The 15,941-nt window shown below is 40.8% G+C and overlaps 2 protein-coding genes across 2 annotated transcripts; both read right to left on the reverse strand.

Annotated features, from left to right (window-relative positions):
• Positions 1–359: 359 nt before the first annotated feature.
• Positions 360–4,274, reverse strand: LOC118793512 (erythroid membrane-associated protein-like). Its single transcript, XM_036551731.1, has 3 exons — positions 4,250–4,274; positions 3,665–3,721; positions 360–907 (listed from the first exon to the last, which is right to left on the reverse strand). Exons 1-3 carry the CDS (start codon positions 4,272–4,274, stop codon positions 360–362), a joined length of 630 nt encoding a protein of 209 aa, XP_036407624.1.
• A 6,138-nt stretch (positions 4,275–10,412) lies between these two features.
• Positions 10,413–15,528, reverse strand: LOC118793513 (E3 ubiquitin-protein ligase TRIM39-like). Its single transcript, XM_036551733.1, has 7 exons — positions 15,525–15,528; positions 14,844–14,912; positions 14,501–14,599; positions 14,297–14,323; positions 13,895–13,921; positions 13,613–13,639; positions 10,413–11,150 (listed from the first exon to the last, which is right to left on the reverse strand). The coding sequence occupies exons 1-7, from the start codon at positions 15,526–15,528 to the stop codon at positions 10,603–10,605; spliced, it is 801 nt and encodes a 266-aa protein (XP_036407626.1). The 3' UTR covers positions 10,413–10,602.
• Positions 15,529–15,941: the final 413 nt, after the last annotated feature.

Raw genomic sequence — 15,941 nt, forward strand, 5'->3', positions numbered from 1 at the left:
ATTTGATTAATATTAACTGTTTAAGGGGAGTAAGCAGAAGCCACATTAGTCATGTAAGCCTAAAACAACAGGAGGCTATCTTATATCAGATTAAAATAACTAATGGGTCTACAGAAATTTCTTCCACAGCATGTTGTCTGAGGCAAAGCGTGATGCTGTCTCCTTTGCCATGTTAATTTATCAGAATGTATCTGTGTTAACAAGGTCTGTTAAACCATTAATATACTCTAAATATACATTACAGCGAATATTGAAATGTATTGGGATTGAGTCAAATATTGGTCAATTTAATGTGAAAACTGCATTGACTGAGAAATATACAACTCAATATTTATTTTACATTAAACCTATAATATAATTCAGCCAATGTGTTTTACAGGAGGGATGATCAGTGGAGCTGAGTTTTTACCGTTATCATTGTGACTTGGGCTGAAGTATGGATAGAGTCTCTCAGTGAAGGTATAACCAGTGAAGGAGTAGATATGAGACCTGGCCTCCACATTGTAAAAGGAGACCTGACCCCCCTCATAATCCACATACACCCCCACTGTCCTGGGCTTCTCTCTCAGGGGGAGGGGGACAGGGGGACCAGCTAAAGCCCTGTACTCAGTCCCATTCCTCAGCCATATGGTCCAGTATCCATTCCCAGGGCTCAGTGTAATGCTATCCTTCCTGCTGACGGACTCTTTGGCCACTCCTAAAGTCCACTTAGGCTTCTCCCCAACCTGCACCTCATAGTAAAATCTCCCTGAGGAAAAACCCTCCTTTCCCAGGACAGAGATAACAGTATGAAACCTCTTTGGGTTATCAGGGAGTTTCTGTCGTGTGTCTCCGAGTCTCACTTGTTTCCCATCCTCAGACAGGATGAGTTTGGGATAAGCTGTATCAGGGTCCAGAGTCACATCCACTGTGGAGGGAAACAGAGAAATTATGAGTAATTGGTTGAATACAATAAATGTATTACATTTTCACTTTCCATATGTTGACATGAAAGTATGTGCAAACCTACTGGAGTGTCTTTACAGAAGAGCACATAAAATTTTGAAAAAGAGAGAAGCTTTGCACACTGTTACACTTTCAGCTGGAATAAGCCACAATGCTAAACTACTCCTCAGTGCCATGCTGTAAAATTTGAATTTTATAGACAATTTTAAAAGTATTCAGAATAGCTAACACACATATGAAGAGGTGTACATTTTGATACTGTTATGACTAGCTTACCTGCCTTAACAAAAAGATGAAAATGGCTGTAAAAGGAATAGCTAGCGAACTGATTGTGTGAATTACAGCAAAACCCAAACCAACAAACCCCCAAAATGGGACACACCATTAGCTCTGCGGTGTGTGAAATGCTGAAAGGTATTTTAATGCAAGCACAGAGACTGAAGTGTAACCAAGGGGAAACACCAGAACACTTGACAGCAGCAATTATGACAAAAATGAAGATTTATCGCATGCATTTGGGAGGTGTGTAGAGCTGCCCGTAGAGCTCTCACTCTAACACACCAACGACGGAACTGCCCGAGTGGCGAAGGATGGCGTGCCGTCTTACCTTTGCCGGTTCGGGAACAAAATTCATTAAATATAACTGTTTTCGATACATCTGACTCCAAATTTTGTAATTGTTAACGCATTTTGTTTTAGTAAACAAATCACTCAAATGCCTCTCTTCTCTGTAGATTTGGATGAATACACTCACTGTCCGTCTTATGCTTTATAGTTTGTACAGTGATCTTTGGGAATTTGGCTTTCTGGATCTTTTTCCATTAATCCAAATAAATAGAATGAAAACAATTTTTAGAAGCTGTACCCTGTACTTCTGTGTGGAGAGTAGTTTGTGTATGTCATTTATGATTTAATTCATTTAGATTATTAAGTATTTTACAAATACAAAGTATTTTACAAATCCACAATCCAAACACTGCAGCTATTACAGTAATATTAAAAAAAACTCACAAAGATGGAGGGTTCTGGAACTGAACCATCAGTGACACCATTTATCACTGTTAAAATCCAGTTTTAACCTTATAATATCAAGAATTTTCTTCTGACATTTTCTTTTTCATACTCTAAAAGATCCTCTCAATTTCATTCATATTCGTATGTTCCAGATTCATATGTTTCCGAATTTGCCTTTATCAGTGAAAGTATGAAAAAGGTTGGAATCTTTCAGCCACATCTTCATACAAAGTGTTGAAGCGGCATATTAATGAACAGTTATTAAAGTATACCAAACCGCAAATATGCCACAGATTAATAACCATTGAAATAATCCTGACTGATCTGATTTAAGTACAGCTTCACTCAGAAACTCCTTCACAGATTACATTATTATCATTTATCAGATGCTCTTATCCAGAGTGACATACAATTTTATCTATATATACAGCTGGATATTTACTGAGGCAATTGTGGGTTAAGTACCTTGCCCATGGGTACAACAACAGTGTCCCAGCAAGGACTGCAACTTTTTAGTTACAGCAACTAGTTACAAGCCCTGCTCCTTACCACTACACTACACTGATTCCCAGTGACCAAGCTCTGACAGTGGGGTTTAAAGGGTGTGACTGAGTCCCAGACTCACAGACAAGCATAATCCTACCTACTGCTTCACGAATCCACTCCCACACTGAAAGAAGACAGAAGATTTCATTAATTTAATTAATATTAATATTATTCCTGTGCTGTAGGAAAATCAAACAGAAATGATTTGGTATTTTTTGTATTTGCTGCATTTGCAGTGTGTTTTAATTATTTTTCCTGATCATTTCTTAACAAACTTCCATTTAAAATATGTGGAGTTTATCCACTAAAATATGTGCGTTAAAATGTAATAAAGGTATGTTAATTAACTCTCAAAGACTTGTGTTACCTGGTGTAAAGACGACTCCATCCCTTCCTGTAGAGAAACAGATACTGGGGTCAGTCTACGTGTTATTTGTGTGAATGGAGCATCAGTGCAGTCACTGATCCCAGGTTTATATAAAGCTGTGATGTGTGTCTGACAGCAGTCAGAGCTAATCTGAGCCTCTGTGTTGAACGGTAAATACTGCCTGATCCACAGCAGAACTCACAGCCAGGACTACAGCAAAAGTCCCAAACCATCACCTACACGTTCACATGGAAACATGTGCAAATATACTATATACACTATATTGTTCATGCTTGCTAAATTATTATATTATATACACAGATATGAAGAGGTCATACTTACGTGACCATTCTGAAAAACAAACAAAAAAAAAGTTAAAGTGCTCAACACTCACCAGTGTAAATAAAGATCTCAACACTCATTAATTTGTATTAAGAGCACAACACGGCACATTGTGAATAAAGACTTCAACACTCACCAGTGTAAACAGCTCAGCACTCAGCAGTGTTAATAGGTGACTGAAGACCAGTGATAGTCACCACCCATTAATAAATGGCATGAATAATACATATTAATTATAATTATTAATTATAATACTAACTATATACTAACAGCACAAATAAGTTAATACTCAACATCATTTTTGGACAATAAAAACCATTTTAGTGAATAAATCATGATTCACGAGTGATTGCCAAATTAACACAAATCAGAGATGGTAAATCGCTCAGTGTCCACATGGGAAAGAAAACAATTCAACACTGAAAAGTTTTAATAAACAACAGGACTCACCAGAGTTGTGGGCGGTGAAGCCGCTGAGCTGCTCCTTCAGTTCACTCTGCTGTTGAGCTGAGAGAAAAAAAAGGATTAACATGATTAAACCCTTGTTCTCCAAAGTGCCATGAAGAAAAGCAGGAGATAGTGGTTTTCCACTGTGGATTTTTAAATTATTCTTCACAGAACGAAGCAAAAAGTCTTACTGCTGCTCCCTATAGTAGATGAAATTTGGCATTAAATTTACACCACCACTGTGTAGTTTCTGTGTGCTGAGGAAGACTCTGTTCTGCAGGAAGAAATGAATATGATTCCCAGGGTGCACAAAGCACCAACAGAAAAGAAATTAAAAAAAATCTGATAAATTTATATTAAACAGTAATGTTGCATTTGTGTAATAGGTTTATAATATTTAATAATAGTTTTATTTGATGAACCCATGCTGATAATAATAATATAATTTATAATATATAACATGTTTAAAACCTTAAACCTTAAACCTGAACATTTAAATTTATTTTTTTCGGACTGATCCCTTATTGTATCCTATCCCCAAAAATTACATTTACAATAACCAATCACGCTTCTTCCAGATTACCTCACCATTTCCTGCATTTCTCTGACCCATAATGTTCTGGGTTGCAGTCAGGATAAAGGAGGTGCACATGTGGGGTTGATGCAGTTTTATTTGTGCACTTAGAACCCCGGTGATAGTGTCATTCTGCTGTGCACCTGAGGTATTCACTGGGCCTGTATGTCTTACAGCGTCATGATTCACTGGCGTGGTTTAGAGGCATCCATGATTTATCATAAACAAAAGACACATGATGCAATATAAATATTTAGCCATAAATAATGAACACTAACCAAAACTATAAACTCTGCATACATCACATATATGATATACTACAAAAGATATCATACTGAATATTCTAACTGCACAAGTTATCAGCATAAATTTTATGAAAAAATCTTTACTACAGATAATTTTACCAATTTGGTAAGGACCTCATTGACACAGTGACATATAACAAACTTTTCATTTACACCTACAGTAGAGACCCAGTTCAGTGTGGTTCTGTTCTGACAGTAAACTCCTCAGTAACACCTACAGTAGAGACCCCGTTCAGCGTGGTTCAGTTCTGATAGTAAACTCCTCAGTAACACTTACAGTAGAGGCCCAGTGCAGTGATGAGAGAGATCAGAGTGATGATCCACAGAGAGATGAAGAGCAGTGATGTCCTCTTGTACAGAGAGTCTCTCCCAGCACGGCTCTGACCCACTGAAGAGGGGAAAGAGGACACATCTCTGTAGATCTGAATGGAGCTGGGATCTGCCCTCTCAGTTTCAGTAGAATATCTTTTAATTGATTTTAATTGAATCCATTACAAATTCAGATAGCAGGGCACCTGCTGATTGGCTCCCAAGAGCAGCTTCTTGTATAGATGAATATACTTCAGATGGTTTCTGTTCCAAAGTCTCATAGGTCCCTTCTGTTATATATATACAAGCCACAAGAAAAATGCAAAGCACATTATAGTCTTTATGTGATAGCACTAGAGAAAATCCCCACCACACATACAACACATTCTACTAATTTCTCTTTTATTTCTTCTTTTTTCCTTACCCTTATGTCTGTGATGCCCTGCTTTGATCTCTGGAGAGTGAGAGATATTTGAGTAAATTGTATCAGGATCCATATTCTCAAACATGCTCTGTGGTTCACAATGCTCTGAAGCACTTGGACTGAGTGTGGTAGAATGAGGAACTTCGTGAGAATTTGTTTGTGGGAGGGATGGTCCAGCCCCAGTGCATTGTGGTCTTTGCGAAAGAGATGTCAGGTTCCATTGAGACATTATGAAGAGAAGCCATCTCAATAGCCATAGTTTCTTTCCTCTTTAAGGTATTAAACTCCTTCATATTGTTGAGACAGGACATATAGAACCCACTGACTTTGTAAAATACAACTTACAGGTAGAAAATATGAACGCCTCAGAAAAGGTAAATTAAAATTTGACCCTGCAACTTCGGTACATGCTCTTTCCACTCCAAGTCTGTGAACTGCTCTGGATAACATGTCTGCTAAATGAATAAAAGGCAGCAGTGTGGTGTGGTGGCAAGGAGCAGGGATTGTAACCAAAAGGTTTCTGGTTTGACAGCTGTATAAATGGATAACATGTAAAACTGCAATCTGCTGTTACTGCTATAACTAAGAGTCTCTGTTAAATAACAATAAGGTAATGTAAATGGAAAAATTTCCTCAAAGTAGGACCAAAATCGTAACTAAATGAATCTCCAACGTTATGAACATACACACACACACACACAAAAGATATATATATATATATATATATATGTATATATATATATATATATATATATATATATATACACACACACATGTGAGATGTCAGACAAATTTAGTGATCATTAATCGCTGTTTTGGGACATTAAGCCACATTAAGCTATTTTTCTTATAGAGGAAAACGCTTAACGTGAGATAACGACCATACTCCTATGATTTCGGTTTTGATTTTTTGACAGGAGGACGTTTTTCTGACAAGAGATGTCCAAGAGAAATTTAGTGATCATTGATCGCTGTTTTGGAACATTAAGCCATGTTAAGCATTTTAGAATGTCCCGGCTTTTGTATGCCTTCAGGCTGTGCTTTGTGTATTTCTCCGGCGTTGAAATCAGGTACATATACATGTGAGGAAACCCGATTCCTGGCCACATGTCAATGTCCATGGACCACTGGTTCTTTGGTAAGTTGTAAGGATCACTGTCGAGTCCAACTGCCTTTAATTTAAGCAGATAATCGTTTGTTTTACTCCCGGCTTCGCAGTTTCCCCTACTAAAGGCAGCCGTGTTACAGCGTTTTGCCACTCAGACTAACTGAGGCGGCGTGTTCCGACAGGAAAGTGATGTCAGTGCATACTCTCTATACCATGGATCTTTCGAGACGGAGCGGTGATTCTCCACTGTTCGGTGGTCTGTTTACATACCGTAATCCGTCCATAGTGCAGAACAGACGAATAGACTGCATAGTGGTCCAGCAGGTTGTAATGGAAACTTTCGGCACAAGTATTGGCTGGACAATTACCAAGATATGGCCAGATTTTACCCGGCTGAGCCGTGTGGTGATTACACTGATTACCATGGCACAGGTGATCAGCATTAAATACTCTGGACAGGTAGATACGCAGAGGTAGTGCAACAGTGAGTAGCAGCAACAGTGTGAAAAACACGCCGTGAATCTCAGCCCAGATCTCCACATATTTGTAGTGTTTGTAGTGATAAAGTTTAATGTGACTTCTGACAAGTATCACAGTAGTTTTATCACAAGATGGACGGCCTTCTTGGTATGGTAAGAAATGCAGATCCACAGCTCCTGCCAAGCTGCATCTCCATGCTGCCGCCATCTTGCTGACAATATCTAAATATTATGAATATAATTTTCACATGACTTCCACTGCAATGACAGAATGACTATGTTCCATTGTGACCTGATGTCAAATGAGACTGATTTTGAAACCACTATAACACATCTCAATAGGCAGGTAACTGGCCCTCAAATTGCTGTATGTGGCCTGCAGTCAGGAGATCTCCTCCTCCTTCTCCTCCTTCTGTTCCTGCAGTCGGAAGATCTCCTCCTCCTTCTCCTCCTTCTGTTTCTGCAGTTGGGAGATCTCCTCCTCCTTCTGTTTCAGCAGTTGGGAGAACTCCTCCTCCTTCTCCTCCAGCTCTCTCTGCAGCTCTGGGTAACAGAGAGAAACAAAGTCATTTAAAGTGAAGGAAGTGGTTTTGACATGATCAGCACCACAGGGTGGCAGTGCAGTGCAGTGATGCAGGTGCAGAGTTTGTGACCTTAAAGGTTGCTGGTTTGATTACCAGATTCCCAGGTTTGTACCTTTTGTGCTTGCCCTCATATGTATATATAATTTGCATTATTATGTTTTTTTCTACTGTAAGACAGACTTTTTATAACTTGGTCATGGGGACCCAAATGTGTCTACTAGTTTTCACTAGCTGTGCTGTCTTATAAACTAAAATAAACTAAAGCTTATTAAACTGTTTTAAATACTGATCTGGAGCTGAAATCTTTACACTGTAATTACATAGGTTCAGTATAACTCATATAGTATATAGGTATATGAGGTATATATAGGTTCACACAGAGTCTCTCCCAGTACACCACTGACCCATTGAAAAGGGAAAGAGAACACATCTCTGTAGATATGAATGGAGCTGGGATCTGCCCTCTTAATATCAGTAGAATATCTTTTAATTGATTTTAATTCAAATCACAGTAAGCACCTCAATCAGCCCACCTGCTGATTGGCTCCCAGGAGCAGCTTCACGTATGGATAAATACACTCCAGATGATTTCAGTCCCAAAGTCTCATAGGTCCCTTCTGTTTCTATATACATATATACAAGCCACAAGAGAAATACAAGCATATTATAGTCTTGGTGTTGTGGCATTAGAAAAGCACTAAGACATCATAACACACATTCAACAAATTTCTTCTAATTTCTCTTTTATTTCTACTGATTTCTCATTCATGTCTTCTTTTTTCCTTACCCTCATAGCTGTGATTCACTGCTGTTATCCGCAGCGAGTCAGAGATCTCTGAATGAATTGCATTCGCATCCATCTTTTTCAAGCCTGTACTTCATGCAGCTCTGAAGCACAGTGAAGAAAATGAGGACCTCTCCTTTCTTTAGACTGTTCTGTGAGGAAGGGTCCAGCCCCAGTGCATTGTGGTCTTTGTAATGCAGAAATGACAGGTTTCATTGTAATCCAGGTAATCCAGTCTTGGTTTTGATCTGGATCAAACCTTCAGTATGTGTTGTTCAAAACCTTTTAGTAGGATTGGGATACCTTTGATCCAAAAAATCAGGATTATCCTGATCCCAGCAGAAGGGTGGATTCAGTGTGGATTTCAGGAACAAAATGTAATAAAACTTTAAAATTGGTCAAATAATACTACATTTATTTATATTTTGCACTTGATTTGTTTAACTGTTACAGCGATAAAGTAGATAAAGTAGACATTAGGCTACCTATTAAGCCTTTCAGTACAGTAAAGTAAAAAAAAAGGATTTTGTCCCCATAAAATAATCCCCCAAACAGATGTCAATATCAAACAAAAATAATATATTTAATTTTAACTGTCATTTATCACTGTATATTATTTACAATGACACATCAGAGATGAACCAGTCAAAACTAGTTACTAACAATTGCATCCCTTATTGCACGTCCAGTCAGTCCCTCATTCTGAGAGAACGCTGGAGGTTGGTCTGGGTCTTCAATGGGCTCAGGTGCATCATAAACGTCATCACAGAGAGGGACATTGCGCCTGGTAGCGATGCTGTGCAGGACAATACAGGCAAGTATTATGTTGCACACTCCCTGTGCTGTTTTCTGTCTCTTCAAATAAAAACACTTAAAGTGACCCCACGCTGGCTATTCTACCTGTTGTTCTTTACATAGCTAGAAGCCGACATTGTGATATGCAGTCCCATTTAGAGCACTGGTAATCCGGATTTGGCAATCTTGAAAAATTTGTATCTGGATCAGGGTGATCCAATCCAATGTTGCTTTGAAAAACCGGCACAAAAGTAAGATGGATTACCTGATCCCAGATAGCAAAACATGGGATTTCCAAATCCGGATCATTCTGATCCAGATTAAACTTTTTGAACAACTGGGCCATGGTGTCCTTTTGCCAGATCAGAATCTGCGTTACAGAGGTGTTACAGCTTTTTTTGTGCTACTTGTGTGATGCAATGTCCACCTTTTTTGGTGAACCTTTATTATGATGACAATAATTTCAATGGCAGACCTGTTTCTGCAAATGTTTCTACTGACTTGCAGAGAAAAAGTATTTAGCATGTGTGAGTAACTGTTTTTGTATACTTTCTGTACAGAAATGTTTGTGGATATAGGTTTGCATGTATATATACAGAGATATGACAACTGAGCTCATCACAGCAGTCTTGAAGCGCATATTTTTAAGTACTATTTGAGTAACACTGGAGTAATACATCAAACCAGGCAGGGCTGACAGGAAATGCACAGATGAGATCAGAACGAACCGAGTGACTCACAGTGCGAGAAGGAGAGGAGAGACAGGCTGGATGTGCAGAGGGAGAGAGGCTGTTACAGCCGAGGGGACGGACTAAACAATGGCAGCAGGAAGAAAAGTGCTGATGGTTTGAGTGTTTTGGGTTAAAATAGAAGAGAGGGCAACAGAACAGCAGGTATGACAGCGGAAAATAAAGATTCGGGAGCTAGAGGGAAAGCAGCCTGAGAGAAAGAGCACACAGGGGGCATGAGGCCAGGGGGAGAGGTCTGTAAAAGACAGACAGGTGCAGCATCCTGCAGACAGATGCAGCATCCTGCAGACAGGTGCAGCATCTCACAGACAGGTGCAGCATCTCACAGACAGGTGCAGCATCCTGCAGACAGGTGCAGCATCTCATAGACAGGTGCAGCATCTCACAGACAGGTGCAGCATCCTGCAGACAGGTGCAGCATCTCACAGACAGGTGCAGCATCTCACAGACAGGTGCAGCATCCTGCAGACAGGTGCAGCATCTCACAGACAGGTGCAGCATCCTGCAGACAGATGCAGCATCCTGCAGACAGGTGCAGCATCTCACAGACAGGTGCAGCATCCTGCAGACAGGTGCAGCATCTCACAGACAGGTGCAGCATCCTGCAGACAGGTGCAGCATCTCACAGACAGGTGCGGGGTTTCTGAGCAGAAAGGGGAACAAAGATATTAGCAGCAGCAAGGGGAGAAGCATCCTGCAGAATTTCAGGTTTCAAGGAGGAGGGATTTGAAAAGTACTGTGCATTTTAGCACTGAAAGGGGAACAGAATGGCTAACTGGGTCACAAATATGCAACACGAAATCAATTCTTTCGAAACCATGAAACCATGTTCAGTCTGTGTGACTGACAGGAGAGATAACCAATGGGGCAGCATTTTTACCACCTTTACTAAAACCGGGGTAGAAGAAAGGGTAAATTCTTGCAGAGGAGAAATAACCAAAGAAGGAGTAGATATGAGACCTGGCCTCCACATTGTAAAAGGAGACCTGACCCCCCTCATAATCCACATACACCCCCACTGTCCTGGGCTTCTCTCTCAGGAGGAGGGGGACAGAGGGGTCAGTAAGAGCTCTGTACTCAGTCCCATTCCACAACCCCACAGTCCAGTATCCATTCTTAGGGCTCAGTGTAATCTTCCCCTTCCTGTTAACGGACTCTTTGGCCACTCCTAAAGTCCAGTCAGTCTTCTCTCCAACCTGCACCTCATAGTAAAATTTCCCAAAGCAGTACCCCTCTTTAGCCAGGACACAGACAGCATGATCAAACCTCTTGTGGTGGTCAGGGACTCTCTTTGGTATTTCTATATATTTCACTTCCTTCCCATCAGCTGAGAGGTCAAGCCAGGACGCAGCTGTGTCAGGGTCCAGAGTCACGTTCACTGTGGAAAACCGAGAGGATGATGGGGAATCGTTGCCATAATGATTGATTTCTCATTTTCATTTTCTCATTTTCTCATTTTTATTTCTCATTTTAATAAATTATAGTGTCTGTATGAAATGTGCTAAAGCCAGTGTATGAAGAGATGACTGGCTTTTAATTAGGGTGGCAGAATAAGTTACAGGTTGGTGAGGCAATTCCCCCATACCTATACAGCACTGAGAGTTAGGCCCTTTACCCCATACCTATACAGCACTGAGAGTTACACCCTTTACCCCATACCTATACAGCACTGAGAGTTAGGCCCTTTACCCCATACCTATACAGCACTGAGAGTTACACCCTTTACCCCATACCTATACAGCACTGAGAGTTACACCCTTTACCCCATACCTATACAGCAGTGAGAGTTAGGCCCTTTACCCCATACCTATACAGCACTGAGAGTTATACCCTTTACTCCATACCTATACAGCACTGAGAGTTATACCCTTTACCCCATACCTATAAAGCACTGAGAGTTATACCCTTTACTCCATACCTATACAGCACTGAGAGTTACACCCTTTACCCCACACCTATACAGCACTGAGAGTTAGTCCCTTTACCCCACACCTATACAGCACTGAGAGTTAGGCCCTTTACCCCATACCTATACAGCACTGAGAGTTACACCCTTTACCCCATACCTATACAGCACTGAGAGTTAGGCCCTTTACCCCATACCTATACAGCACTGAGAGTTACACCCTTTACCCCATACCTATACAGCACTGAGAGTTACACCCTTTACCCCATACCTATACAGCACTGAGAGTTAGGCCCTTTACCCCATACCTATACAGCACTGAGAGTTAGGCCCTTTACCCCATACCTATACAGCACTGAGAGTTACACCCTTTACCCCATACCTATACAGCACTGAGAGTTAGGCCCTTTACCCCATACCTATACAGCACTGAGAGTTACACCCTTTACCCCATACCTATACAGCACTGAGAGTTACACCCTTTACCCCATACCTATACAGCACTGAGAGTTACACCCTTTACCCCATACCTATACAGCACTGAGAGTTAGGCTCTTTACCCCACACCTATACAGCACTGAGAGTTAGACCCTTTACCCCATACCTATACAGCACTGAGAGTTACACCCTTTACCCCATACCTATACAGCACTGAGAGTTAGGCCCTTTACCCCATACCTATACAGCACTGAGAGTTACACCCTTTACCCCATACCTATACAGCACTGAGAGTTAGACCCTTTACCCCATACCTATACAGCACTGAGAGTTACACCCTTTACCCCATACCTATACAGCAGTGAGAGTTAGGCCCTTTACCCCATACCTATACAGCACTGAGAGTTATACCCTTTACTCCATACCTATACAGCACTGAGAGTTACACCCTTTACCCCACACCTATACAGCACTGAGAGTTAGTCCCTTTACCCCATACCTATACAGCACTGAGTTACACCCTTTACCCCATACCTATACAGCACTGAGAGTTACACCCTTTACCCCATACCTGCACAGCACTGAGAGTTAAGGCCTTTGTGATGAGGTCTGACACCAGCTGTGAGATGACTTTGTGTTGTATCGTGAGTCATGTCTAGCACTAACTTCAGCAATGTTATTGTTCTCAGGAGTAAACATCACGCTACTAGTTTATTCATGTATCCAACAACACAACCATACCTACAACTCTGCATACTGTGAAAGCATAAGCACTTGAGTTTGCTAATTCTGAATAAGGTTCAAAGTTTGATAGCCAGCAATATGGTGCACATTGGACTATTCTTGCTTGATGGCTGGATGCCTTGTTTCAATGCATCTTCAATCTGCTAGCTGGCTAACTAAATCATTAATTAATGAATGTTTCTCAGCTGCACAAAGATAAGATGTCACTTGCTCTGCCATAAGCATAAGGGGATATTTCCGTGTCCCACTGTAAGATAACTTTGTATCATGGCATGATTCATGCCCATTGCCTTAACCTAACTGATGTTACTGCTCTTATGAATAAACTGCTAGTTTACTAACATATTCAACAGAGACAGCCCTCTGATTATATGTTTGCTAACTAGCTAGTTGGCAAATTTATTTTCAGTCAGCTAGTTAGCTAAATCATTGGCTGATTGATGCATGTCAGGTAGCTGTATGAATATGAGAGTAGCATGCCCCAACATCATGGTGAGGGCTTCAGTGATTGTGGTCTCAAACTGTAAGATGAGTGCTTTGTGCTGTGACCTTATTGTATTTACAGTCAGCTAGCTACATCATCACCTAACCTGCTGGCTGCCTTGGTAATAACAGACTGCATTCCTGGCTTCCTTCATCGTTTGTGCATGAATAACCATCACCGACAAGCAGTTTTGCCATCATTACCCTCTTTTGCACTATCCCTCACAGATTTGACTGCTGTTAAGTTTCAAAGATGAGCATAATCCTACCTGCTTCTTCACGAATCCATTTCCACACTGAAAGATGACAGAAACTTATAAATGATTTTGCAATGATGAATTTGATGCCATATTTCTATATGAATATGATAACTGTGAAGTTACATTTTTGTGCATCCTTTAATCATTAAATATAATATTTTCAGGACAAGCAGCAAAAAAAATTTTCCATCGTAAAATTTAGCAGAAACAAAATTAAAAGTTTACATTTAAAAATGTAACTATTCACTTAAGCGTTACTCTATCTTATTCTACTAAATAAATCAGTATTACCTGGTCTGATAATAACTCCATCTTTCCCTGTACGGATGGAGAACGCAGACAAACATTTTACTACTGTTTCTTCTTTTAACCATTTTACCAAATCCTAAAACAAATTCTGTCTCAGGGCTGCCCAGAGGAAAATTATTATTTTTACATTTGAGTCATTACTCATCAAATAATATTTACAGCTGTTGCTGTCAAGTGTAAAATGCCACGCCCATTTCCTCCACAGCACAAGGGAGGAGACTGCTTTTTCATATAGTTTTTTTTTCGATTTGTTCTGTGTGTTCGAACGTGTATGTGTGCATGTGTATGTATATTGTGTGAAGTTTCACAGAGGTACAGACATTTACTACCAAAAGGATATTTGATGAGTAAATATGTAAAGAATTATAAAGAAATCAGACTCACTTGACCATTCTGATAGGTAACCCTTGACTGAAACAAAAACAAAGGTGAAATCTTTGAAATTTTGACAAAAATACAGTATTTTGATGTGAGAGTAAATTACATTAGTATGCAGACTATACCTAAAGTAAAACCAACATAGGACAACATTCAAAACGTTACCAAGTGAATCTGTAAACATGACATTTTCAAAGGCAGGTAAATTACCTGTGTTGTTGGTACTGTCGGAGAAGCACATCTGCCTGCTGTACCTGGCTTGCAGCTGGACGGTCTCCCCCTCCCTCTGCTTCAGCCCCGTCTGCAGCTCTGAGGGACAGACGGCTCAGGAATCTCATACAAACGTAGGACTCCTTCTGCCCTTCTGATCTTGCATAATCATTGCATGATGTCCTGAATCCTTTAAAAATAACTCAACAAGTCTTTGAAGCAAGAGAGTTTTTCACCAAAATGGCTTTGTAACAACCTTGATTAGCACCTAAACCCCCCCATTCAAATGCCTTCATTGTAACATAAACGCATGGCTGTCGCTCCTGACTCTCGCCTCTCTGACCTGAGATCAGTGATGCACTGGCTCTCTTCAGTTCCCTCAGCTGCTGCTGCAGTGTGGATCTCTGCAGGGCTGGAGAGATCAGAGAGGACAGCAGTCAGCTGAGTGCCCCAGGTCTCCCTACAGGGGAGACACGCAGCTGGCGGACACTGAGTTACACACACTGCGAGACACACCGTGGAGGACAGAGCACTACAGTTTACACTTCAAAAGCTGTTTTGGCACCTATCTGGTTATGCCAAAACAACTACTAATAACTACATAAAACTAAACGACAGGCACAATCCCTATTCCATGCAGGGTGACCACCAGGTATGGCAGAGAAGGGTGTAGTGTGTGTGTTATACTCAGGTGCTGCAGGTGCTGATAGCCCCCCAGAGTCCAAAACAGATACTCCATGTAGGGGTGGATGGATTAAACGGTATAGAAGGTAAACCGGTATGAATTTGCCCAACGGTATGGATTTTGACTATACCGTGCTGACCGGTAGAGCCCTCACAGATCTAGGTATAACTTCATCAAAAAGACACGATTCTAAGCTTTATCTACATACACAAATCTTTGCTGATCTGACAGTGATTAATTTTTTCTGAAGCATTAAAATGTTGTTGTCTGGGACACTGTGAGCCCAGAGGCTGTATCTACCTACGGGACACAGTGAGTTTACGCTACTGTCAGACTCACCCATTCTCTATCGCACACACACACACACACACACACATAAAGCAGTAGCCTACATACAACGACGTGGCAAAACCCTTCAAAAACCCACTATAACGGCCACCCATTAAAAGTCTATCTGCATGTTATTTTCTTTTAATAATAAGGTGTTATCCTCTTTCCATTACTCCTCACAGGCTAGGGATGAGGGGAAATTAGTGTGCGCATGCAGGTGAACACGGTGTTCGGGCTTGCAAACTGTCACGATTCTTAGCTGCTGGAATAAACTTTCCTTGTGGATTATTCTCGATCGGAAGATGTGGGTGGTTGCAAAAGGATTGCTTTCTTCTCGTTCGTCGGAGTAGTGCGATTGCAGGTTGCTCCTTCTTAAACCGTGGTTTCTCGCTCCTCTTTCGCATGGGTGGTGCCAGGGAGGGGCTT

Source organism: Megalops cyprinoides, chromosome 18 (assembly GCF_013368585.1).
Source record: "Megalops cyprinoides isolate fMegCyp1 chromosome 18, fMegCyp1.pri, whole genome shotgun sequence".
Classification (NCBI taxonomy): Eukaryota; Metazoa; Chordata; class Actinopteri; order Elopiformes; family Megalopidae; genus Megalops; species Megalops cyprinoides.